The sequence below is a fragment of the Trachurus japonicus genome, chromosome 7 (genome assembly GCF_045865225.1).
Source record: "Trachurus japonicus isolate A0001 chromosome 7, Traja_1.0".
Taxonomy (NCBI): Eukaryota; Metazoa; Chordata; class Actinopteri; order Carangiformes; family Carangidae; genus Trachurus; species Trachurus japonicus.
The window spans coordinates 28,036,973-28,064,036 of NC_140913.1; the positions used below are offsets into that span (position 1 = coordinate 28,036,973).

Genomic DNA, 27,064 nt, shown 5'->3' on the forward strand with positions numbered 1-27,064 from the left:
TTTTCTACATATATATAGACAATAAATGAGGGAAAGAAAGTATGAAAGCATATGCAGATAAAAGATTGTGACCCAAAACTGCAGAAAAACATTAACAATATTGAGTGGGAAAGACTGATTAGATGTCAACATGTGTAACAAGGAGGAACACAAAATGTGTATTTAAAAAAGAAAAAATCAGATAAATGAAACAGCAGCTGATGCAGAAAATTAATTCATAGGGATGTTAGTATAGTGACGATTGCAGGTTGGGTTGGTGTGACAGAATCAGTGTTGCTTAGTGGAGTAAAACCTACATTTTTTCCCCTTAAGGCTGCATCTTTATGTGCATTTCTAATTAAGCAAAAGAAAAAAAAACATAACATTAACTTTCCGAGGCAAGAAAAATGGACGTAAAAAGTGAAAACTTTAATTAGCAAAGGCAGGCGAATATTCACTCAAGCAAACAAACTTGCGTCTGTATTATGTGCCGAAAGCTGTTCAGATATGATTGTAAGGCATGACCAGGAATCTTAAACACAAAAACACTGAATTCAAACGTCATCACGTACATTCCCGTCTCTGTAAACCTGAATGTCACAAGCTAACATAAATACCATTCCTCATTAACATTTTTCATTCAAATACAAAAATATGTTATTTAAAATTAAGTCACACTCCTATGTCGAAGCAACGCAGCAGTGGTACAGTAAGATGTTTCTGGAAATGTGCACAGGTCAGAACAAACAGAGAATTACTACATTTTCAGAAACAAGACCAGGTCACATTTGATTGCTTTTGCAATGAAGCAACACATGGATAAAAACTAAATGGTTGTTCACATTAAGTGTTTTCACATTAATGAATTAGACAGGACCTGCACGTGTTACGGCTCAAAAACTCAGTAATGTTAAATAATGAGGGATTTAAGTTCTCCCAGAAATGCCCAGAAAATTAAATACAGCAACCTTTATCTGGTTCGGATTTTGCACATTTGGAGGGTTCATCACCTTCGAGGAGGACGGGTTCAGTGGACGAACTTTTTCACAAAGTGTGAGAGCTACAATATGAGAGACGGTTTCTGCTCAAAATAAAATACAAGACTGGTTCATCCTGAGTTATTAAATTTCACATCAAATATGATGAGTAGCACACAGGTTAACGTCAACAAACAAAAAGCAACATATTTTGAAACACAAACTAGTGATTTGGTTTTTAAGCACTCTTCAAAAAAAAAAAATCTGTTTTCAACAGAGTGGCAGAGTGGTTTTGTATAAAAACTATTTCCATGGCAAACCACAAAAGACATATATACTGTATATATAAACCTGTTTCCACACACAAAAATATACACACAAAGACAATAGCCCTGTTATCGTCTTGAAGCTCTTAATTGCTATGCTGTTCGGAAAATGACGTTTTTGTATCAACATGAAGACAATGCAACTGAGATATTGCAGTCACGTCCCACAGCATTCATCTGGAGGGACAGAGGCACATTCAGTACGTGTTAATGGCCTGTGGTGGTCTACTTTTGGAGAACAGAGACCAGACAGAGGGCTTCAGTCTGACCTGTAGTCTGGAGAATAGAGACGCAACCTGGGGCTGCTGTTTGGGTCAGTCCTGTGTATGGTGCGGTTGAAGGAATTCCCAACTGGCGAGTCTAAACCTGAAAAAAAAAAGAAAAAAGAAAACAGAGTAAAATAAAACACTGGCTAAATGAGGGACTTACAGCAGAATAAAGCTCACTTCATGGGGAGAAAAAGATAAGAGGCACAAATCAGTTGTCGGCAAATGTAGCAGAATTAAAAAGGGAATACCACTTTTTACTGCTTTAAAGTCACAACCAGCCTCATTTGTATTGATAACACATATTAATGTCTGACACACATACTGTAGACAGAGCACACTGCAGAAGCTCCATTTGTGATAAATTGGAGATTTGGGGACTGATACAAAGCATCTTACTTGGTTTTACATCCAAATGACCTTTAATTTACAATGGGTGAGGAAGCATTTCATTCCCCCCAAAATCTATTCCGTCTGCCATATAATTGTCTTGGATTCTATCAGAGACTTCTTCTATCGTTTCTAATTAATTCTCAGTGGAGCTGTACAGCCTAGTAGCACCACAGATTTGGGGATTAATACAAACTTCTCTTTATTCATTAAGGAACAGTGAACTATAAAGCGCAAATATTCAAGAAAAAGCCCTGACATTTAGTGGGTTAGTGTCCTACCTGTGTTGGGCGGTGGTGTCCTCTGGATGAAAGCAGGGTGATAACTTTGTTCCCTTGGAGTGAACACTGTGTGGAGGACTGCAGAGGATAGAAACCATGTTTAAGACACATCATCACTCTGGAGAGTTCAGTGTATATACTGTATGAAAAATACCCTCTCAGCTTTAAGTGCTCCAAATTGTGATTACTACCACTAATTTTCAAAGAAATAGAATTACAGCATTTGGTGAAGTTTTCCTTTTTACATTTAGAGCAAAAACCATAAAAATGAAAAATACAAATAATAATGTACAAAACCAAAACCCCAACGGCCTTGTACACGTCGGTCGCACAAAGCAATGAAAGTGATGAAATTATGACAGTGAGAACAATTACTGTGAATCAAAACATTTACCAGTGCAAAAATGATAACCATTATCAGACAAAATAATCCAAGGACGTAGCAAATCCTACAGAAATGGGATGACTCACCGATAATGATGATGGCTGTACCGGCCAACAGCGCAAACAGGGTGAAGAACATCATCTGATAGCTGTTTGCGAAGGCGTGCAGGGAGTGGTCCCTCTCCGTGTTCACAACTGGAGCAGCAGCTGCTGAGACAGAGCAGCAGATGAGAGCACAGGCTGTCAAAACCTCTTCAAAGCGCTGGGAACATGCAACAAGCTGACAAATATTAGCTATGGCACAGATGGATAGTAATGGTCCCAAAGTCTGAATGGAAGGGAGGCTATTGAAAACTGCGCATTTCTCCCAGATCACAAATACGGATCAATGAGCAAAACTAAACATTTAAATATTTAATCTGTATTATTCATTCCACTTAAAAAATGTCAGCATTAACTCTACAGCAGGAGTCACGGGAGTTTGAGACCCCTGCTCTACAGGCTGTGGTTATATTCACTAATGTAAAATTATAACAATGATAATCATCACAATATAACCACCTTAAAAAGATGAACAAGCCTTACAGTAACTTGGTTTTTGAAATGGCGACGGTACTGCTAACTTTTTTGACACATAAAATACTCTTAATGCAAAATGACTGTGGCTTGAGGCTCGGTGACTTGTCATTTGCACTGAAAGGATATCTGACCTTGCATTGAAGCGCTGTGATCAGCTACGTGAATCAAAGTGACTGGGATGAGGAGACTTTGGCCGGAGGGAGTGCTGCTTATTGAAATAGAAGCAGAAGCTGCAGCCTGAAGATCCACAGCACTGACGGTGTACTTTGAGAAACTGGGAAAACCATGTTGAACCTCCTTCTCTTGGACAGCAATGTTGGGAGAGGTAGAAACCACCTAAAGACACAGAAAAGTATGCCAACTTTTTTCTTTCTTTTTTTTAAAAAAAGGGATACTTCACCCAAAATCGATAATTCACCAATTTTCTACTCACCGTCATGCCAAGGAAAGGTTCGGAGAACTTTCGGAGTCATCAAAATGCTTTGGAGTTCCAGGGGGGGTCTGGCTGGCAACGGATTTTTATATAATGGCGGCAGATAGAGTTCACTTTTGAATTGTCCAAAACACACAATATGAAACATCCAAATACCTTGCTAAACTAAAAAGTTGTTCGGAAAAAATTAATTTGATCTCCGTTTTTAGCCTTGTTGTAATAGTAGCTCCCAGTGGCTGCGCGAGATGCACGAGATTTGCTGCGAGATGTTCGTTCATCTCGCAGCAAATCTTGTGCATGCGCACAAACATCAACAGAGCCACTGGGAGCTACTACTACAACAAGGCTAAAAACAGAGATCAAATTAATTTTTTCCCGAACAACTTTTTCATGTGGCAGCTTCAGGAAACTTGGGTCAGTACGGACGAGCAGTATGGAGGCATTTGGATGCTTCATTGTTTGTGTTTTGGACGATTCAAAAGTGAACTCTATCCGCCGCCATTATATGAAAATCCGTTGCCAGCCGGACCCCCCCTGTAACTCCAAAAGCGTTTTGATGACTCTGAAAGTTCTCCGAACCCTTCCTTGGCATGACAGTGAGTAGAAAATTGGTGAATTATCAATTTTGGGTGAAGGAAGCTTACTGAAAAAAGGATCATACTAAGTGTATTACACTGTTAACTTAAGGTTCCACTAGAAACAAAGCTGTTGTCTAACCTCCATGTTGGACAGGGCAGCAGTGGGGCCGTAGATCGTGAGCTCAGTTGATGGATGCGTGTTTGAGAGCAGCAGTTCAGTCTTGTCGGAGTAGAGGCCTGGCTCTATGGGCAGCCTGGCACCGACTTGTTCCCCAGAGAACGCGCTGCCCTCCAGGCCTGCTTTCACAAGCAGGTTGGTCATGGACATGCTGAGCACACGGGTCTGCTGGTCAGACATTGGCTGCAAGGTCATGGAACATGTGTAGAGGCCTGGGGCGAGAATCGAAAGAGGAAAAATTGTAGTTCAACATAAATTATTGATGTGTGCAATAGGGGCAAGAAATTACTCTGGATGTCACAGTGAATGTGATTTTAGTGTCAGTGTGCCCCCCCCAAAAAAGGTGCATAGAAGAAATACACAATGTATTCCCACTCTCGGAATTTGTTACAGTGGTTATAACCTTATACATACACAGTGGATCCCCTCAGAGATAAGCCAACAAACTGGGGTTAAGTCCCCAAGCATAATCAGACCAGTGCTTTCAAGCAATAGGGAACCTCCTCAGGTTCAATATGTCACTTGGACACCTCTTATAGTCCCTGCTAAATTCATCCCACAGGCAACGCAGGTATTGATTATGCCCTTGTAAACAATGTTTTCCTCCCCCTCGTGCAGAGCATGCACATAAACACTATGTCTAGGTGAAGTTACAAAGAATTTTATTTTGTAAAACAAAGTGTTAAAAGGTAGAAAATTGGATGAAAGTCAAAGTATGAAGAAATAAGAGAGGAAAAGGAGCATGAGCATTAAAAAAAATGGTCTAAATGCAAAGAGGAAAAGAGCCCAAACATCACAATCATGGTTCATCACTGTGCGTGATCTCTGGTCTGAATTCACATTAGGCTTACCGATGCTGGAGTCAAAGCTGATGTGTGTTTTGAATACATCAGTGGCAGGAAAATCAATAGCACCACTGGTGAAGCTGAGATGGCAGCTGACCGAGGTTTCTGGCTGCAGCTGAGGAATAGCTTCAGTTTGGGCAGAAGAACAAGTTCCTGCAAGATAGAGCACACTGGAATAAGACATACGACATCTTTGTGCTCCTTCTTACCCATTAATCATTAACGCAAAGGTTTCACATTTTTGGAAACATGCCTGCTTAGATAGATTAAAAAAAACGACACTACTCTCTTACTCTTATATACAGCTACAGCTTGTACATGGGGAACAGCTAGCCTGCTTTATCATATGTCAAAAATTCTCTGACAATACCACAGTCAAGAGAAAATTAATATTTTTTAAGACCTTGTGCAGAAGTTACAGCTCAAGAAGTAATAGTGAATATATTAACCATCATTTAGAAAGAAAAATATATAATGTAGCCATTGTTTTTTCTGTGAATTAAGCAACAAGATACTGTGTGTTAATTGGGGATTTTCTGAAGTGTGGTAAGTAAGCTGAGCTAACAGGCTGCTGGCTCCAGCTTCGTGTTTACTGTGCTGAAATGAGAGGTATCAATCTTGCCATCCACTCCTTGGTATAAAGCGAATGAAAGCATTTCCAAACTTAATTACTGCTCAGCTACAACCGAGTCAGTTCAGTACCGATGAGGTTGGTTCCTCTTTCTCTGGTAGTGAGTAGGACCTTTGTTTCCTTGCCGGTCCTCACAGGTGCAGCCTGTGCCATAGCTGTTGTTTTTGTAGCTGCTTCAACTGTTACCTACAGAGCCATAAAGAGACAGGGAAGAGTCAATAAACCAAAAGAAGATTCAGATGTGTGCTTAAAATAATGACATGATCATTTGCATCCACAACTAATTGTTTACATCAATCATGCAAGGCTGTCATTGAAACAAACAAAGTCAAATCACAGTTAAGTGTTTGAATATAACATTAGTGCCATCTCTATCAATGTCTTCTCACATCGATAAAACAAAACAAAACAAAACAAAAAACACCTCTTCATTCCAGTTCATCATGTTATAATACTTATGAGTTTTGTTTAAGATAAAATACCCTGCACCAAATGTCATCAATCATCCAGCTCACAAGCGGGCACAGCATGACTGGATAGAGCACAGTGACTCTCCACCTCATGCACCATCACGCATGAGACTCTCCACAGTGGTAACACCGTGCACACACATTAGAGAGAGACAATGGTACTGAAAGGCAATGATGGATACAGTATACACCTGTTGTACTCTGGCTCCCGTTATGATGTATTGCTTAAGGATTGATACAGTGGAATGCACTGGCAGAGGAAGATTAAAAGCTCTGGAGAATAGAGATGTCGTGAGTGGAAATAAAAGAAAGCAGAGACGTGAGCTGTTTGCATAATTACAACACTCAGAATATGCCTCTTGTAGCTCGTTCATCACAGCCATGACTAAAAGAAGAAGATGTATATACCAGGCTACACTTTCTGCTTTATCATAGGCTGCAGGATCATTAGTTAAGGCTGTAGTTTCTACCTACAGATGACATACCTCTCTGTAGGTTTTAATAAGACCAGGTATTTCATAGTACACAGTAGCTGTCCCCGAGTCTCTGGCCACAGCTGCACCAGTTTTAGGATCCACCTGAAGGACACCGCTGGCTGAGGAACTCCAAGTACCATGAGCACCTGCAGAGACGGTGAGATAAAGAGCCAACGTTTTATGAAATTCAAGGTATTTTTGCCTGGTTTTCCTTAATAACATGTAAACTTCTCACCGTCTGGGCCGTTAAAATGGGAAGTTAAGCAAACTACATCTCCCACCACCAGCCTGTGGTCTGGATAAATAGCGTGCTCGACAGGAACTGGAACGTAGTCCGCGACTGCCATGTTTTCACTGTCCCACACTGCAAGTAGGGTGAGGCCGACATTGACCGTCCGCACTGTCAGAGTGTGGTTAGTAGGCCCAGCCCCCACCTGCACCAGGTCATCTCTGTAGGACAGAACACAGCATATGTTTACATTACTTTAATTGATATAATTACTAATAATAACAACAGAAATAATAATTCATAAATTGTTATCGATTATCCATATAATAAATGATAACTGATTATGTAAGTGATGATGTAAATGTTCCCTCCAAACAAACTCTAGACTCTAAACCTTTTATTTTATAAATTGAACAGAGAGAATAAGAAATAAGTAGAACAGAGTTTCGGTACACTGAAACATTAGTGTTCTAAAAATCTGTGAAACTTGAACTACAGATGCATTATAAATTACCTTTGTTAGATTTTGAACCTCACTTCACTCCGTCTAGCTTTACACTGGCTGTCATATAAAGGCAAGCTTTTTAAAAAGAAATCTAACACTTAATCAGAAACGTAACTAAAATTTCAAACTATAGATAGTTCATCTCTTTGCTCTCAAAACAACCCTTTGTTCTTTGTGGCATTGATTTCACAAGATGTTGAGAACATTCCTTTGGGATGTTGCACCATGTTAACATGAGCGCGTCACATCATTCCTGCAGAGCTGTGAGCTGCACATTCACGCTTCCTGTCTGTCGTCCTATCACATCCCAAAGACGTTCTGTTGGAGGCCACCGAGGTTCACTGAACCGAAACCATTTTCTGACTTTTGCTTCATGGCATGGTGCATTATCGTGCTACCAGGAGTGATTTAAAAATGATTAATTGAGGCCATAAAGGGATGAAAATCATCAGCAGCAGCATTATTGAGATAGGCTGTGACATTATAACCAGGATTGATTAGTGTTAAAGTGCCAAAAAAACGTCATGGACACTAGCACACCTACACCACCAGCACACTGAAAAGTTGACACTTATCTGGTTGGGTCGACAAATTCTGACTCCATAACTGCTGTTTCAACAGAAATCCACATTAATGAGTCCTTAGATTCTCTCACTGGCTGATAATGGTGGAACCTGATGTAGGTTTATGATGTTGTAACTCATCCGCCTCGAAGGTTGACATGTTGTGCCTTCTGTAATGCTTCTCTGCACACCACAATTGTAAAGAGTGGTTACTTGAATTACTATAGCCTTTCTGTCATCTCCAATAAGTCTGAATGTTCCCCCCTAAGCGTTTATTTCTCGCACCATTCACACTGATTTCCCCATTCTGATATGTGCTGAGGATTATTAACAGATTAATATAGGGCTATAGGAGCTCTACAAACACCTGGATCATTTTGGGATTTGTCGCCAAATCATTAAAACAATTATTCATTACCAGAGGTCAGACATGAAGTTTAAAGAGAGACCTCATCCTGCTCTAATCCAATTTCCCACTCCTCACTGCGACACCCCAAGGCCCATCATTGATCCCCATTTGACCGTCTGTTCATCCTCTTGTGCTCCTCACCCACCCCCCAAATCACACCTGTCAGTCTAATGAACTCATTCGTTATCGTTAATGCCATCGTTTCTGTTGCTGAACATCTTGCTAATCTGAACTGCACCAATATTGCAAGTGCTTAAAAAAAGCACACATTTAAGAGGTTTTTATTTTTATTAAAAACAGCACTTCACATGCTCTAATCTTTCATTTCCCTTTTGCAAAAGCACAACATCCAACAGCATTAATCTTTCCACCAGAAAAAATGCTTTTTACCTTCATCTCCAAAGCATCTGTTGTGAACAAATGGTTCTGAACAAAGTGCTCCTATCAGTAAAATCCAACTGGCTCCTTGCAAACATAGGATCTAATTGCAGGCCAACCCTCTTAGTCCCAGGACTATTGGCCTTTTACTACTCTGATTTTGATACCTTTGCCCTAAAATTGTCTGTCAGCTCCTGGAGAACAAGGTAATAGAATCAATTTATTGTGCAGACAGATGAGGGAGTCCCTCATCGGGAGGGCAGCTTCTCCCTGCCCAACACTCCCATTAATTTGGCTCACTCACTCAGGTGGAAACTACTACATCTGAAATGAGGAACAGCCCAGTAAATTAATGTTGTGAACTCCACGTACAGCCTGCCACTAAATCCTGCCATGACCTCAACCACTGTGGCTGCACTGTGCAAATATTAATGTACAGTCGGAACAAAAAGGAGTTGTGTGATGTATCACAGCACTGGCTGTATACAAGTAGGGGAAATATTTGTGTTTCCTTAGATATATCTTGCATGGATCAATATGATAAAAATACACCATGTGAAATACATGCAAATTAAATTCTAAAATCAATATTGTCAAGAATCCACTTTTGCCGTTTTTAAATGGAGAGCAATATTGGATTTCTACTGAAACACATATTCTGTTAGGCTAGTGGTGGGTGAGTAGTTTGCGAGTTGACACGACTTGTCTGGCAGAAACTGAAATAGTGGGAGACATTAGGTCATGCTAGACTGAATGAGGTTGTACGAATGGACCACTCAAAAGGGAGGCCTCTGTACTCACTCTCTATATATAGCCCAGAACAGAACAAGATAACAGCGTTTTAACCTTGGGGTTTTAAGCAAGCTGCAAAATATATAGTCTTCCCTTCTTTGCTGGTTGAAAAACATCATGTTTCACTTATGGTGTCACACAGAATGTGTGAATTAATGCATAAATTACATCAATTAATGACAACTCATAAAATATGATGACAAGTTTTATGGATATCTGACCTGTTTGTGGAAAACGTGAGGTGAGAGTTGGAGCTATGTAGGACCTCTCCAGTGCTGGCATGAAAGTGGACAGTGAAGGTGAGGACTATGCCCAGGGGGAAGGCCTTCGACGTCTCTCTGGTGTTTGTGTAGAGCACTGGAGAAGTACTGTAGCGCAAATAGGAAACGGGTACCACCTGAGAAATGAAAGGAGGAACCAGGGTCACGCTGAGAAACTGCACAGACAAGGTCAGCTGCCACTTCCAGAGTCATTACTAATCCTCTAAGAATAAGCCTGGAGCAGATGTAACAGCATTAATGGCTCAGACAGATGGTTGCTATTTGACATATTACCATTTTACCAAATATGTTATATATGTTGTATAGTATACTAATGTACTCTTGTCGGGTCAAACAAATTAACAAAACAGTGATTTTTGTAGATGAACTAACCCTATAAAAATCACCTATATGTACAGAACAGAAATACTATCTTTATTTTAAAAAGGTTCTTGAACTATTAGTTACCAAACAAGTAACTCTTAGTTCTGATGTGTATTGCAATGACAAACTGTAGAATAATTTAGCGCTAATCTAAATGACCTACCCACAATGGATTGAGATGGATTTCATTGTCAAATTTAACGAACGGCGCTTTTAAAAAAGGAGGGGGTCTAAAACGCATTTCATGCAGCCGCTTTTCATACTGACCTTCACAGCGAGGATGAGGGTTTGATTGACACCAAACGTCTCTTGTGAGGTGATCAGCAGAGAGGAGATGCCAGTGAGAGAGCCAGAGAAGAGAAAGCCCTTATCATCCACTTGAGCGATAACAACCTGGTCGGGGAAGTCCAGCATCCGATAAGAGAGTGCACCCACACCATCCCTATTAAACAAAGAGGAACACAATCACATCAGGTGCCTCTTACCGACGTACATGTTTCCATCATTTTGTATGGTGCAATTAAATATACTACAATACTGAACACATCCAATTAAAAGAAACAAAAAACACTTTGCAGGCGCTTAAAACTCACCTGTTTGTTTGGAGTCTGAGGGCTGAGTTTGGAGCCATCAATAACTCGCCCGCTTCTACTTCAGGGTTCAGCATGTGCAGCTTGTCATAGACCTTGATCAAAGCAAAATGTTGAATTTCCAATTATGAGAGGACTTTAATCATTCTTTGATGTTTCGGCACTAGTGACATGTCATAGTTTAATGCAGTCTGAAGTTGGATGCATTCAGCTCCAACTAATCTGCAGTCTTATCACTTCATAAAGTTAACAACTCCAGATATTCCAGAGCTCAGCAACTTCAGCACTCTGCTGCCTTAAATGCCAGATTTCTCTAGTAGCAGCAGTGGAACATGGTCACGATGAGCAAAGTCCAAAGAGGTCTTTATAAAAATATCAGCATGTGCAGTTTTTGTAATAGTGGTGCTCAGGGCAAACAGATATTGTGTTTACAGTACTGCAGTGTTTTTCAAGCGTATCTACAGAGAGTTAAGCGCTGTACCTGAATCTGGATCTCATCCTTGAGCTCTTGCAGGTTCCCCACAATCTGCCCGGTCTGAGGGATCGTCACCGTCAGCACAACTTTCAGCCCTGTCCGACCTCGTGTTCTTCCAGTCACCACCATGCCAAAGTTGTGCTCTGACTGGAGCTCCACGTTAGCCTGAAGGAGACAGGCACCATTATGATAATAGCAAAAATAGTAGCATCAAATCAAATAAAAAGGCAAGAGTGATGAGGAAGCAGGGACGAGGCACAGGCGGACAAGGAACCAGAGACAAGGCAGATGCTGGTTTTTAATCATAGTGTAATGCAGGGACAGCACATCTTAAGACAATCTAATAAAAGGATTGAAGAGACAACTGGGGCCAAAAATAGGAATAATTCAGTAACAGAAAGCGTACTATGTGATATCAAATGCAACAGCAAAAAGGAGTGATGGTGCAGGGTACCTCAGAGTGTCTTGACTGGACATCCAAGATGTCTCTCTTGGTGGTGGACCAGTGAAAGGTCAGCCCAGGGAAAGCATTGCCAAAGGAGAAGGGTGTTTGACTACTAGTCATACCCACCACATACACAGGCATCTGGAAGAGGAAACAGGCTTAATCAAGGCAATCAGAGAGTTCAATACCACCTCTTCTACTGAAATTCTTCTCAATAAGTAAATACATAATAGAAAATAAAATAATCATACCTGTGCTCCTGTCTTCATTCTTGTAATAGGTGCCTTGATTCGAATGGCTGTCAAAAACACAACCTCAACTTCTACTTGATCCTGAGAAAACAAAGAGAAAAAGCTGCTCATCTGTAAAATCTAAATGAATCATAATACCTCTTGACATCACCTGCATACACACACACTTACCTGAGACACAACAACAAGCTTCCCAGTTTCAGCATCAACAGCCTGGACCAGTCCAGTCACAGTAACATTACCGATGGCAATACCCCTGACGTGGCCCATGCCGTTAACAGTAGCTATCTCCTCATCGGAAATAGAGAAGAGGATATTGGACTGAGGCTGAGGGCCTCCCTCAGATGTGATCTATAAATGACAGGAGAAATGAGAAGGGGAGGGGTGGTTTAAAATAAAAGAGAAACAGGAAAAGATGGGGAAAAAAACGAGTATCAGTTTCACATGAGAGACTGTGACAGTTTAGTCAATTGTATTCATCAAAGCGGGAGTCTAAGAAATCACTGAAAGTTACAATGCTTCATGTATCAAACTAGTCAAGATTAGGAAAATGGAGATCCAACACTAATAACGTGCAATGCATGTGTAAAAGTGAGTTTCGCGTTCAGCAATTAGGATTCTTCCTGGATAGATGGCAAATGGTTTCTAATCAGAGAACGGGTTGAATCAAATGAAAGGCAAGCTGGATGTTTAAACCAGGAGCAATTAGTCTAACGTCATCTTCCAGAAAAGTCCTGGCAGAGTGCTCTTTTGGAAGATAAAGTGAGGACCAGATGAACTCTTCTGGCAATATGAACTGAGGCCAGCTGTTCCAGACAGCGCCCAGGCATGAGGATTATACATACCTGCATCATTGCTCCAATTAAGAGAGTCATTTTTCTTGGGATGAGTTTGAATGGTGGAAATACCTAGAAGTAAAAGAAAAAAGTTACAATATGTGCACATGTTCAGTCAGAATTTGAACTGAAATTACAGGAATTCACACAAAATTATACCTCAATTTGCTGAGGGAGGGAAGAAATCTTTTTCCCATTTCTATCCACAACAACAGCCGACAGAGTGGTCTGACCAATTGAGGCACCTTTCACCAGGAAAACAGCTGTATCATTTTCTGTGGATTCTGGTAATGGCCTGCAAAAAAAATGAACAGAAACATACATGAGTCACTGAAAGTTCTTAAATCTGGCTTCTCCTCCTTATACTTACTTCAGAGACACTATTGCAGAAGCTCCCTTGAGTTTTAGATTCATGAATTTGAAATAGCTGGCGGGGAAGGGCTTCTTGTTATCATCCAAGACTCTGACATAAGCTCTCACAGATTTGCCAATCTCCACCTGTAATTGAGATGAATGACATTCATCATTAGGGCAATAATCATTTTGGTTCACAGACAGGGCAAGGCTTATGACACCGATTCCAGACAGGCTAACTTTCATGAAAAGGCAGGGAAAGAAAGTGAGAAAAGAGACTAACTATATCGAGTGCTTAGCTATATGTCAAGGAGGCATTTCAGGAATGCACGGTAAAAGTGAAAACAGGGATCATCTAGTCAAGCAGTGCCTGAACCCTCCAAGATGAGGGATTACAAGGATTAAAACTGACCTTGTCAACCACTCTCACATAAACCTCCAGGATGTCAGATACATGTACGGTGGCTTTGGCAGGTGCTGGAAATGCCAGGCACAGGTCATGAACCATCACCTTCACCAGTCCTGGGTGCACCGGAGAGACCTGCACAGCAACACAGCAAATATCAGTACACTTTACATTCATTAAAGCAATTTCAAACACTGGAATCTTTTATCTTTTATCCAGCAAAGGCAAACAATAGTTAAGTTTCTTGTAGTTTACAGAGTTTATTTCTCAGGATGTTTATTACAGAGAATTCCTTCTTACCTGTGCTGTTCCTTGGGCTTCCTGGAATACCACATCTGCTATCCCTTTAACACTGGTATTGACAAAAAAGTGTCCTGAACCCTCTCGCAGGGCCAGGTTTACCTGCAAGACAAAATATATCAATGTGACAGTGCTGAAAATGATAGTGTCTGCAATAATCCCATATTGCCAGTGTTTTTGTGACAGCCAGCTGGCCTGGCATGTGACATCAAAAGGAAACCTCTGCCCACACTCTCTTTTAAATCCTCTTACACAGGTCACTAGCCGTTATTTAACCCCCACACCTGCCAAACATCGCCCCCGTATCACATAGGATTAGAGGAGGCAGGCCCACTGAGCAAAGTTCCCACTTTGTCTAGTGCAATAATTAGTATTAGCATTTGAATTCATTCAGTTTTTGCCAATGTGATGAAATTAATCTCCACCATTTGATACTTAATCATACAGTAAATGAAATGATTCAATCATCTCTATTTCTGCAGGATCAAAGGCAATTATACTTTTCAGTTAAACAAGCCTCAGGAAGCTACTGTGGATGCAGAGCTCACACTTTAGAGGGTAAAGCGACAGCACAGTGATTTGTATGTGAGACCCAGGCATTGATAAATGTCTCTCTTACCCGCACATCTGGATGATTGTATATGGTCACCGTGTCAGGAGAGATTTTCACATCTTCAACCAATAGGAGCTCCAGAGTAGCAGAGACAGGGATCAACGGGTCATACTGTCCAGAAGAGGAAGAAGAGTTGAAACAGGATTGCTGCTATGGTTACACGTGTAAATATTGCAACAACAAACAATAGCGTGTGCTGTTCAGGGTAGAAATGAAAATGGAAAGCAAGATGAAGCTGGATCCGATCAAAAGATACACAACACATGTTAGTAAAAATTGTCTGGTCAAAATTAACCTGATAAGATCTGATGGGGTACGGAGAATTGCTTGTGTAAGGGAGCCCTTATTGCGAGAGCAACATTGATATTTTGAAAAATGTTTTATTCAGCTGCTTCTGCTTTTTAAAAAGGAAGTGAAAACGTTCAGATTTCTTCATGGTTGAGTTGCTGGTTTTCACTTACTTGGCTGGGAACATTGGCTGCGTCCAGATGTGAGACCTGGTAACCCACAGCAGTCACTGTAATGGCTGCAATGCCTGTTTGATGGTGGACAAGAACCGTCTGACGTCCTGCCACAGAAACAAAAACAAACACTATAAGTATTTACATCAACACCAGTCCACACTATTTATCACTACTAATCTATAGAAACAAATAAGAACCAATAAATATGTATTCCCAGTGATATGAGAATGGATAATTACCCATCTGCCAACACTGTCTCACAATTAAAGCCCATTTTTATGTCATTCCTTTCAAAATGTCTGAACAAAAGAGTGACATTAAGCTGACATGCCATTCTCTTAAAAAGCAAAACAAAATAGTAACAAATTCGTCTAAGCCATCTGGAGACATTATACCGTGAAGTTTCATCTGTTTGTTGCCGTCCTCGAACAGCTGCAGCTCCATAGGCATAGTGGGTTCAATACTGGCAAGCGACACCTTAGTCGATTCCCACAACATGCTCAGAGAGCTGAAGTTGTCAAACTTCCTTCCTTGCTGATCAAACGCAGCCAAATCCAAAATGGGGTTGCGGTAATTTGAAACAGGTACCTAAAAAAAAAAAATACAGAAATGTTGAAATGGAAAAATGTAATAAATCGTTATCATCATAAAAAGCTAAAGTAATTTAATAACTGCATTTCCTCAACATTTCTCTTTTCTTGAGTTTACTTGAGGTAATCAATGTAGGACAAATACCTGAAACAAAACAAATGCTCAAAGCTCAACACAGTTTGTTTCCCCTTGTTACATCACATCACATACGTACCACTTGTTTGTTCTGCTGCAGCAGTGGGCAGGTCAGGTCCAGCTGTGGGCTCGTATACACTGGGACTAAGGTGAGGCGAGATGGAGGAGCGCAAACAAACTTGACCACTGCTGGTTCCACAGCAGGGAAAGGGTTGGTAACACTGGCCTTGTTCCCCACCATCACCTCCAACACCTGAAGAACAACATAATTACAAGTCAGATGAAAGCTGAGAGCAAAAGCAGCCACAACAAGTGATAGAGTAAGAACACGTCTGTATGTTTTTCTAAGATCTAACCATTCAATTCTTTATTTGGTGAAACAAATGCAAAATAGAAACTGTATAACTGCAACAGATCCCACCTGTTCTCCCAGGGCCCTGCAGGTTGCTCTGACCCAGTGCTGGTTATAGTTGTGAGATGAGGGACTAGTCAGAGTAAGGCTCACGCTGGCCTCATCCTCAGCACTCAAGTTGCAGAAGAACCTTGAGGGCTCTAAGACCCACGGCCGTGGCCCACCCTCAAACAGCATGTCTTTAGATGATCCCAGAGTCACCACAGCCACAGATACGGGATCAATAGCCTGTCAAATAACAGTATTATTGTATTATACATGTTATAACAGGGCACTTCAATGCTCCAAAATGTCTACACTATAGGTCTCCAAAAAAATACACTTCACTTGAAAAATTATAGCACATATGAATTTATATAAGTGTGGTTACTGTAGTGTTAAGAGGAACTTAGCTGGGGAAATATTATGCTGAAATACACAGTATTACACAGCAAAGAAACAAAACTGGGTCAACCTTTAGCTGCCAGGGCACAATATGTGAAGAAACATCACAGAAATGTCTGCAACATTTTGAAGAATACCACTCAATCCCATGGTAAAAAAAAAAAGAAAAAAGAAAAGAAAAACACAAAAGGGCATCAAACAGTCTGTTACTCTCTGATAATCTGAATGTAATGTGTAGGGAAACCATAGCTACTGTTATCTGTGGTACGGGGGGGGTAAATGTTTCATGACAGACTTGGTCACCTCATCATTATACATGTCATACTGTCAAATTCAAAACCACATCAGTTGAAGTCAATTTCAGTCCTGTGCAGTAACATCAGCCAGGCATGGAAAACAAATCAGTGGAGCAAGTGTATAATGCATTATTAAAATGCATAGAGCACAGAGGAAACCCAGGAGGAGGAAATTTCAACACTCGCTGATCATCGCATTTCTGCTTTGACTCTAAGGAGAGACTGTGTGTGCGAATTGTGAGATTGTGTGCATGTGTGTATGTGAGTGAATTTCCTTAGAAGACACAAGCTAACTGGTGCTTTGAAATGAGAAAAAGAGTAAAAGCAAATCACAACAAAGACTTGAGCTTAAGTTCACCTGCAGTTGCCCTATATGTTCAAAATATGTGAGGTTGATTAATCAATCCACAAAAGGAAATTAGTAGTTCGACATGATTTGAGAAATATTCATTGTGTGTAAAAGAGGTTAAACGATAAGACTCAAAGTTCATAATCCTATACTAGATTCTGGAAGGACAAGACCTTTAGACTCACTTTGAGAGGAAGATAGGCAGCAATGGTGATCTTGGCACTGAGGTGGACGTTGCCATGGGAGTAGCTGACAGTAAGTGTGGTGTACCCAGGTGTGAGGGCCTTGGCTCTCACCCCACTGCAGTGGTCCTGGCCTGGGGCCAGCCTCCCTGCATCAGAAGGAGAATGGAGATTAGAGGAAGCCAAAAAGTGGGAGAGGGCGCAATATGACAATGTAGAAATCACCACAGAGACACACTTATATCTCTTCCTGTCTTAAACCACAGAGAGGTCCTACTGTTTGGCCCAGCCCACTCCAAAGATTAATAATACAAGATTCTAAAATGAAAAACTGTGGATCTTGCCAACAGAGGAACTTTCTAAGTGATAAACTTTTAGACAATCTGAGAGCAATAAATAATTAAAAACACTTCAGCGCTAGAGGACTGTGCCCAGCCCCATACCATTGTCAAGCCCAACTCACACTTACGAGTATTTATGGTTTCTCTTATTCTTCCATCATTCACTTAAAAGTGTTTTATTAAGTGCACATATTTGAAAAATTACTTAATTAAAAAAATGATTACAGTGACAATTGCAACAACTGACACTAAACACAAGGTGTACCCCTCCCCCACTGGACTGAATAAAGTTGTGCACAGTAAGCAGACTCAGACACAGTAAGTCCATGAATTAAATTACCCACAGCATATGATGGTAGGCAACCTGCTACTATATAGGATTGTGTTGCATCGCAATATGACCAGGTCAGAACAGCAAGGCTCACTCACCATCAAGCATTTGGAAGACACCGTGGCTCTCCTCCTCAACCTGCAGGTCAAAGTGTGAGCAGTCGCTCAACATAACCCGCTCTTTCTCCACCTCCTCCAGCAGGCCGAAGATCCTGAGAGGCAGATCCAGAACCAGACCCACCTTAGCCTCTACTGGGCAAGGGGCAAAGTCCATGGCCACAGGCTCAACGACATAGACCTGAGGGAAAAGCGTATCAAAAGGCCTTTAGAGAGTGTAAGAATCAGTGCTGTAAAATGGGAATTTGAGGTATAGCAATGAAATGCAGCTTTAGTATGTAGTTACTTTGGTTGCATGATTTATAATGACGTCCTCTTAAATACCTTCCATTACATAACATTTCCTTAAAATACTTTTGTGTAAAACCCAATGCTACCACACAAGTAAATGGTGAATTGAGAATAGTAAAAAGCAAAATGTTTCTGACGGACACACCAGACTTCATAAAAATACATGAACATTTTGTTTCAAATCTCAAGTTATTGTTTACACCAATGAAATTCTGTTATCTGCAGAACTGTGTGAGTGCGCTCTCTCCAGATTTGAGCGATAGTAGCCTGGCAACCTAAAAACTGTTTTTACAACTGTTACGCCCCTTAAACAGCACAAACAAAAACATCTACCAAATCTATGTATTCATATGAGAGACAATCCCTCCTCAAAAAGCATGAGAATATCAATTTTCAAGGTTTTAAGAAAAGGAAGCAAGGTCCACAATAGCTGTTGAATGACGTTACAATGTGTCTGTTGACATACAGTTGCAGTAAAGTATGATTTAGCCAAGTAAATAAAAGTGTTAATCTATTTGTGTGGCTTGGCTTTACAAATCAATAACATAAAATATCATTCATAACTTCCATAAAAATCTTTAACAAGTGTGCTGTTCCACAATGCATCACATGTCAACTCACCTTCATTTGGCCAAAATGTAGTGGGTTGCGTAGATCGTGAGCATGAACGACACTGACACCGATGTCACTGACCGTCGTCATCACTCCTTTCACAGTCACTGTGGCAACAGCTGTATTGGAGGAAGACCAGCTAAAATTTCCACTCCCTCCTGTTGCCTGTGATAAGCACCAAAAAACGGTTTTCTTTCATGTTAGATCTCACTTTTAGACTCAGTGGTAAAAGCCTGAATTTTCTCTGTTATGGCAGAGTATGACAAAATGTAATTGCTAAAAACACATTCTCATACAGAAAGTCTCATATGCATGACACTGCTTGTGTTCTATGACAGAAGTCATAATAGTGTGCTGGGAGGGAATAATTACCTTTATTGTGTACTGATAAGCTCCAACCTTTGGCTGCCATGGAAATGTGAGAATACTGGGACTAAGAACTATTGGGTTATAGATTTCAACATCCTGTTCATTGTGGACTGGGTTGGCAAGTGCATGGACCCTTCCACTCTGAAACAAAACAGAGGCCACAGGAAATGAGCAAGCTCTTTCTACTGAAGTGGAAGAAACGGGCAGGAGGTTAATGCAATTATGATGCTCCAATTGAAATACACTAATGGCTTGAAGTTGCAATTAAACTCACTTCATCCACAACAGCCGTCAGGGTAGCATCAATGAGAGTTAGGCCTTCTTTGAGTGCTTTGACGCGATGATATGATCCATTCACAGACGACTCCAGGAGCTCAAAGTACTCCGGAGGGAAAGCAGTGCTGATACGAACATTCTGTAAAATCAAAAATAAACCACACACAGGTTTTCACTAATAATAATTTGACTTCATATTTTCAAACTGGAAACATATCAGTGGTTTTTAATAAAATTCATAGGTCAGTGCTGGAAAATCGTATTTAAATTACTGGAATGCAGTCTGATTTATTTCTAAGTCCTAGTAGTGACTCCCATAATACAAAATAAATAAACGGAGGAAATTAGAAAAATACTTGTGAGAAATCAAGCGAGAAAAACTAATAAGACAGGTTCTATGACAGCAGTGATGGAGGCTGTTTCCTGTTCTTATGAAATGGGAAATATTTGATTTAACTGAGAGCTACGTAGAATAACACATTCCTGGTCACATGGTGCATCCAGTCAAATTCTGTTGTGATAGAAAACATTCACACAGACAAAAAATTAAGATGGAGTAAATGATTTGAATCCAAAATATTAGGCAAGTGCTCGCATGAACGTCCACTGGCTGCAGTGTGACGGTGAATTCTCCGCTACATAATTGCATTGTCAAGACGGATGAGGGTTAAGCAACAGAGGAACAAAAACTGAGAAATGATGGAGAGATGGAGAGATGCTGCCTTTGCAATGTGCCTCCATGAATTTGTGTGTGTGTGTGTGTGGGGGGGAGTTTGCATTTGTTTTGCACTTGAGTTACAGTATCAATAAGTTTCTTTAGTATCCACATTACTCCACCTTTCACTTTTTGATTTCACTGAGGTGCACTTACATCAGAGAGGTAAATTTTGTTGCCAGTTTTATCAAATACTTCAATCAAGACGTCGTATACTCTGCCCGTTTCAAGAACCCAGCTGTCTCCTGGATGAATTTTAAAACCTGAAGAAATTAAAGAGAGAAAAGTTAGCTAACTCTTTTATGTCAAGAGAATCAATGTTCATTTCTCATCAAGGTTTCAATAGTAGAGAAAGAAGCAAACCTAGGTAGCCGGGTTCAACCACAAAGAGAGTGCTGTTGGGTAGGCGAGACACTCCTTGCATTCGCAGGCCTTAAAAGTAACTAAGGAAAGTTAATCAGGCATATTCATTGATATAATTAATTATAATAACAGCTCCAAACTTAACTATTTTCTTGATTTACAATATAACTCCTCACATTTTAATCATAACAAAAAGAGAATTAAAAACTTTAAAAACACCTTGATCACTGCAGTTAATTCATTATAAAAATTACCAGACATATCATCAGCTTAAGATAGCATTGCACTATGCCATTAGAATAACACGTGTATTTCATCAAAAGGATACTCTTATGATCCAGAACCACATTGACATGTCCCAGTTGAGCTCCTGTAACTGTGGAGGTGCTTTGATCCATACTCGCCACGGCAACATCTGGGTTTGCATTGGGTCCAGCAATACTGTTCTGAAGGTGCAGCTCATACTGGTCACAAGGCATAGAGAGCTCTGCACAACACAACACAACACAACACAACACAACACAACAACACAAATTACCTTGAGAATTGGCATGTGTCTGCACCACACAGACGCTTTGCATCTGAAAAGGAAATGGCTCAGCTGCTCTGCACAGCGAGTGGCATCAATAGTTGCTCAACATTTCAGTTTCATACTTAAATGTAGTCACCTAATGATTGGGCTGTAGGTTAATCTAAAATTGGCTTCTTAAAACAGTAAAATACTATTAAGTAAATGTGAAATGATTGACAGTCAGACCTGTGATTGTGCCCTGTCTTATCTTCAGCACTTTGTATCTGATGGAAGTTCCCGCCAACAAGTAGACATCATGAGCAGGACTCAGCAGGATGTTCTCTAAAATCAGCAGCCTCACCTCCGCAGCACCCACATCCTGTGGTACGGACACCATGGTAACAGAAAAACACAACTTCAGCACCCCGCCTCAACACACACACGCTTGAGGGTTTCGAAATAAAGGATAAAAGATCAAACTAACGAATCTAAACTTCACATGGCTGCTGCTTTTTCTGAGTATTTAATGTACTGTAATCACTTTAGATAACTCCTCTTTCTGCTTAGTTTAATAGCAGCTTGTTTGGATGATTACTCAGACATACATCAATTTTGCATGATGAACAGAAATGTCAACTACAAATTCATTAAAAAGACAGAAATACAACTTAACTGTCATGGCCACTGAGGCAGAAAGGAGCTATTGCTATTACACAGTCTTTAGCTAGTTCAGTCTGTATCTCAGGAGATGAGTCATAACAAAGAGGACACAGTTAACAAGAACATATTCTGATCTTTTGATTTCCTGTTTTCCCCAATTAACAACAAACCAGACGAACCCTGTTTTACATAAACTTTAAGGTAGTGACAGCAGCCAAGACACATCCATACAATATGTTCTGTACTACCCAACAGCTTACCTTATATAATGTCTCTTGTATTTTGGCCTTCAGCTTAGCATGTCCCGTTTTCAGGCCTGACACCAAAATAATATCACCCTGTTTCCCAACACGCTCCATTTCAGATATGTGCACAGGGGGTTTGTATGTGGACTCAGAGAACTTAAGTACCCTTGAGGAGAGAAAAGCAACGGATTAGATTCTCAATAGAACAACGGGCCCTTGCGTCTGCCCTCAAGAATGATTCATTTTCAGAGAAAAAGGAAAAAAGAAGTTGAATACAATCAAACTACCTTGGTGAAAAAATAGCAGGATTACAATAAGGTTAGCATATCAATATCAGTTGAAATATATACTGTATATTGAGAAGCAAATATATACAGGTAACCTTTAGGAATGCATGTGATTAACCATTTACCCGTTAACCGATAACAACAACTTTGAACCAAACTATCAGTTAATTTTTTAATTTATTAGCTCCTTATGTTGTCAACTCATGGGGGCGTATCAACATGTGCCTTTAGGCATATTTCGCAGCAAAAGGTTACATAGGAGGCGCAGTAGCCCACACAGAGTTAGATGTGCATCTTCTGTATGTAACAACGGCACCGCTAAAAAAATAGCGGATGTGTGTGTATTTTATAACGACAAAAAAAAAGAAAGAAAGAAAACCATCTGCGAGCATTTTAATCTTATCGGTTAACGGTTAATAATCGATTAACGAGCGTCGGTTATCAGCCATAAAAAAAAATCAAAATGTGCATCCCGAGCAACCTTTGAATTGCTATAAGATTATTAAAAGAAGCAAGACTGCACGTGAGTCGCTTTCACACTAGCCTCGTTTGGTCCGGACTTTAGGACTTTTCAGTTTGGTCCGAACCAAAATTTCAGGTGTGAACACTCCCCCGGACCACGGTCCGGACTTTTGTCGGACCAAACAAGCGGACCATGGTCCCCCAAAAAAGTCAGGACTCGGTCCGGTTCGAAGTGAACCATGGTCCGGTTCGCTTCAGGTGAGAACGTAATCGGACTTTTAATAGGACCAAATACAGGAAGCAAACCAAAACAGCAGTGTTTCCCATAATAAATTACCTCAACCACGAATAGATTTTTCGGCTTTTGGCTCGACCAATGCAATATCGTTTCATTCATTCATGTCCGCATAGCGCTCTTTCTCCGTTATTGCCGATCACACACACACAGAGAGAACGAGAGAGAGAGAGTGCATGCAGGACAGCAGGGCGCGGTGAAAGCTGCCACAGTCTCCTTGCAAAGGAAAACTGTCAAAGCTGCTGCTCCCCATTGTTGGTGAATAGGAAAAAAAATGACAGAAAGTGATTTTCCCTCACATTTTCTGACCAGCTGAACGACCTGTAGACCACGTGTCATTTGTTTACAAAAAAGGTGCGTTTTGACAAGGGACAGTGTGAACACAGACCGGACCAAAACTTAATTGCAACAATGTATCATTTCTTCCCTCTGGTCCGGACCGTGGTCCGGACTTTCAGGTGTGAAAGCGAGTGTAGTACCAACACAGTGAATCTTACCGTAATGAATTGTAAGAGTCAGAGAATCCATTCACATCTACATCTTTCACCAAGGTCCAATCAAACACTAGACCTGCAAGGGTGCTGAAGGTGTTTCCTACAATACAAAATAAGAAAAGGAGTCTTGCATTGTCCTCATGCCAGAAATCATAGACATAGGCATAAACATTATTATGCGAGACATTATGAAGAACAGAGTATATTTGCATGGACTTTTCAACTTAAGGTCACTACTGCATGATTGAGTGCATAATGGATGGTGAGAACAATTTCTGAAAGCTTCTGGCAATCGAATTAGCTAAAACAAAACCAATAGGCATTTCATTACAGGATGCATGCAGTCCTTTTGCAATCTACTCCATCTAAGGACTCTAAAATGCACTTTAAGGCCAAAGCAAACAAAAACAAAGCACCAGGCCCTGGAGCCATCATCAGAAAGAATCAGGCTGTAGCTACAGCTCATTAAACTAAGTGTGTCTGCCCTAAATGGAACCAGTCGAACAGAACAAACACAGCCACCTCAGAGTCGCAGCCTGGAGGGGAAGAGAACACTGCCTAAAGCCAGCTCAGTCATTACACTGAGAAGTCCTCAGAGCAGCAAATAAACAATAAAATGTGGACCCCCTGCAATATGAGAATGGAGTAATATTACCAATGCTGATGTAAATTATTTCGAAAAGTCTTAAGGGAAAGTGTAACACCAGCAGCATGTGATCATAATCATTTTATCCTCTGATGAGGCTGTACACAACACCTTCAGAATCCAGTGCATGAATTTTGAGTGCCAACGGTGAGTCCTCAAGATGAAGCTCTCTGGTGGTCGACACTATCTGGATTTCACTGATGATGTCGACAATAGCGTCGCAGCGCAATACCTGTCCGGTAACTGCAAATGAAAGAGGGGACAAAATGGCAGATAAACAATAAATATACATACATAAATTGTATTACTTTAACCAAATGTGGAAAAGCTCAAAACAACAGTTGACATTATCGAGGAGGAGAAATGAAAAATAGAACAGTAATGCCTGTTGAGACACAAAGCATAAAATTGCACCTCCTGGCCAAATGCTCTTTATTATGAGTATATGGAAATGGCAATGGAAACTGAAAGCTCTAACACTTCCTCCACTCCTGGCAGCCCATACTGTTATCAACCACCAAGTCAAATGTTGTGGCTTCCTTGTCTGTTAATTGGGCTGTTGTGACTGGATTAGATCGGATTATGGTTTGGGAAACCTACAACAGCTTGGGCAGGTTAGGCCTTTTTCTAAATCTACGACTGTGGTGTAAACAGAACCATTTCTTTCCATTTGATTTGAGTGACAATGTGTCTTATTTTCCTGATTACAAAGCAAACGCTCAGTCATCCATGACAGGCCAACAGCACCGCAGGCAGCAGATGACACAGATCATATAAACACATCTGAGCAGCAAAGTGACAATTTGCATGGTCCTCCTGACCATTTCATCTGCTACTCATGGGCGATGGAGCATATAATTACATTCTGAACATATGTCTGTCACATGTATTTTAAACCAAGGAAATATCAATAGCTTACAGTGCAAATTTAAGGGTTGCTTGCTGATTTATATATCGCCACTAAACTCACCAACATCTTCAGCCAGAATGATGCTGGTCAGTCTGGAGGGCTGGGTGGAAAGAGCCTGGAGAACAGCTTTCCTGGAGCAGCCGAGGCCGCTCACTTCATCCACAGCCTGGATGCTTGCTACCTCCGGTCTGGTGGAAGTCCTGGAAGAATACGACCAGAAAAAGAGAACAGGTCATGTAATTTAATATAATGTATGTCAGTTCTCCATTTGACTCAACAATAAAGCAGTTTCCCCTAATGTTCATCATAGGTAGATTTCAGGTGGAACAGTATTTTAATATTTGAGGTGGTGTTTACTGCAAAATGAAAGAGAGGATTGGAATAATAAATGATAGAAACAGTAAAACTCAACAGTGAAGGCAAAAATAGAATAAACCATTATGGGAAAAGAAGCTATATGAGTTTGTCAGATTATTTTTAAGTAGTTTAAAAAGGGGTAAGGAATATATTGCTGCTAAGAAAGGAGGGATATATTACCTAAAGTAGATACAGTACTCTGTAGACAGAATAAAGTCATGGTGTATGCAGGTGTTTAATGCTGTGTGTCAGAATAAACATATGCCTTTTGTCTCTGAGACGGGGATAAACATTGTGTAATAGCTGCTTTTCCTGTAACGCCTTGCTCCAGTTAAGATCGTTGGTGTATAACTTAATTATAATGATAATTAATTAACCCTCAGGTCTGATGTTGTTGTTTAACGGGTTTGATGACCCGCATTGTGCCACTGCAATGACTGACTAACTAACTGCAGACTGGCACATATACAGTAACCGTGCAGACATGTGGCCTGACAAGCCCCGTGTGTAACTTGACACGCCTGCGCAAAGCACGCCGCTTTACTAGCGGACTGACCCTTCATTTATGTTTTTCCACTCACCATTTGTAGCAGCCCTCAGTAGTTTCCAATGTGAAGTTGATTCTCGTACTTCTGGCAAGAGGCAGCAACACTTTCGGTATATTTAGTTTCGAGCTGCTATAAACTTGACAGACATATATCAAGACTGGCAACACTGATAATTTATACGAAACCATTTCCGCCTCATGAGACTGCAGAGATTAATTTGCTACAAGAACTAACGGTCGAATGAATGAATGAATGAATGAATGAATGGACGGACGCGGAGTTTGTGAGCTAGCTAAACTTCCTCCGTCTCATTAGGTTGACTACTCCTACTACTACTACTACACGTGCTGTAACGTTAGTTTTGAAGTAACCGCTCCCATCTTTAGTGAAGCTATTTCTCGACTCAAGCACGTTGTCTTCCTTCCTGCTCGGTTTCAGTTTGTCTCAGTCAGTAGTTGACGGACGGCAGACACATGATAATAACAGTTTACAATCTCCTCCCGGTCCTCTTGTTATTCGGCTCCTTCGCTTTGTTTCTCTTCGGAGGTGTCTTCAATCACACAACGATTAGCTCGAAACTTCCCGCTTTTAAGTCAGTGCATATTGTTTGGCTAGCAAAAAGCTTAAAATAAGTATGTTTTGTGCCGCGAATACCCGCCATTAACGATAATTGGACTTCCAGTGAGCATGCCGGGAGTGCGGTGACGTCAGAGTCGAGGGTGTAACGGGAGACGTGATGACGTGATGACGTTGTTTCTTAAAGGCGCAACGTGATTTAACTGCAGCAACGGTCGAAATCTGACCTCAACTACGCTGAGCGACACTGTGGTGCAGTGGTT

At 40.7% G+C, this 27,064-nt stretch overlaps 1 protein-coding gene across 4 annotated transcripts; it reads right to left on the bottom strand.

Moving 5' to 3' along the window:
• Positions 1-393: 393 nt before the first annotated feature.
• Positions 394-27,064, bottom strand: nup210 (nucleoporin 210). 4 transcript variants are annotated; one of them, XM_085782640.1, is made up of 41 exons: positions 26,259-27,064; positions 25,381-25,520; positions 24,522-24,653; positions 23,768-23,864; positions 22,242-22,392; positions 21,568-21,700; positions 21,139-21,297; positions 20,811-20,879; positions 20,604-20,710; positions 19,731-19,871; positions 19,460-19,597; positions 19,097-19,252; positions 18,167-18,365; positions 17,400-17,545; positions 16,195-16,413; positions 15,853-16,026; positions 15,443-15,635; positions 15,045-15,151; positions 14,590-14,694; positions 13,971-14,072; positions 13,677-13,805; positions 13,281-13,408; positions 13,070-13,205; positions 12,920-12,982; positions 12,246-12,425; positions 12,075-12,155; positions 11,833-11,964; positions 11,385-11,543; positions 10,907-10,998; positions 10,581-10,755; positions 9,891-10,066; positions 7,029-7,243; positions 6,803-6,939; positions 5,919-6,033; positions 5,223-5,369; positions 4,333-4,583; positions 3,314-3,518; positions 2,691-2,810; positions 2,220-2,297; positions 1,552-1,648; positions 394-1,459 (listed from the first exon to the last, which is right to left on the bottom strand). In XM_085782640.1, the coding sequence occupies exons 1-41, from the start codon at positions 26,411-26,413 to the stop codon at positions 1,456-1,458; spliced, it is 5,643 nt and encodes a 1,880-aa protein (XP_085638766.1). In that variant the 5' UTR covers positions 26,414-27,064; the 3' UTR covers positions 394-1,455. The 4 variants fall into 4 exon arrangements, with proteins under 4 accessions (XP_085638766.1, XP_085638764.1, XP_085638763.1 ...); XM_085782638.1 differs by having other exon boundaries at positions 2,691-2,813; XM_085782637.1 differs by having other exon boundaries at positions 1,313-1,648.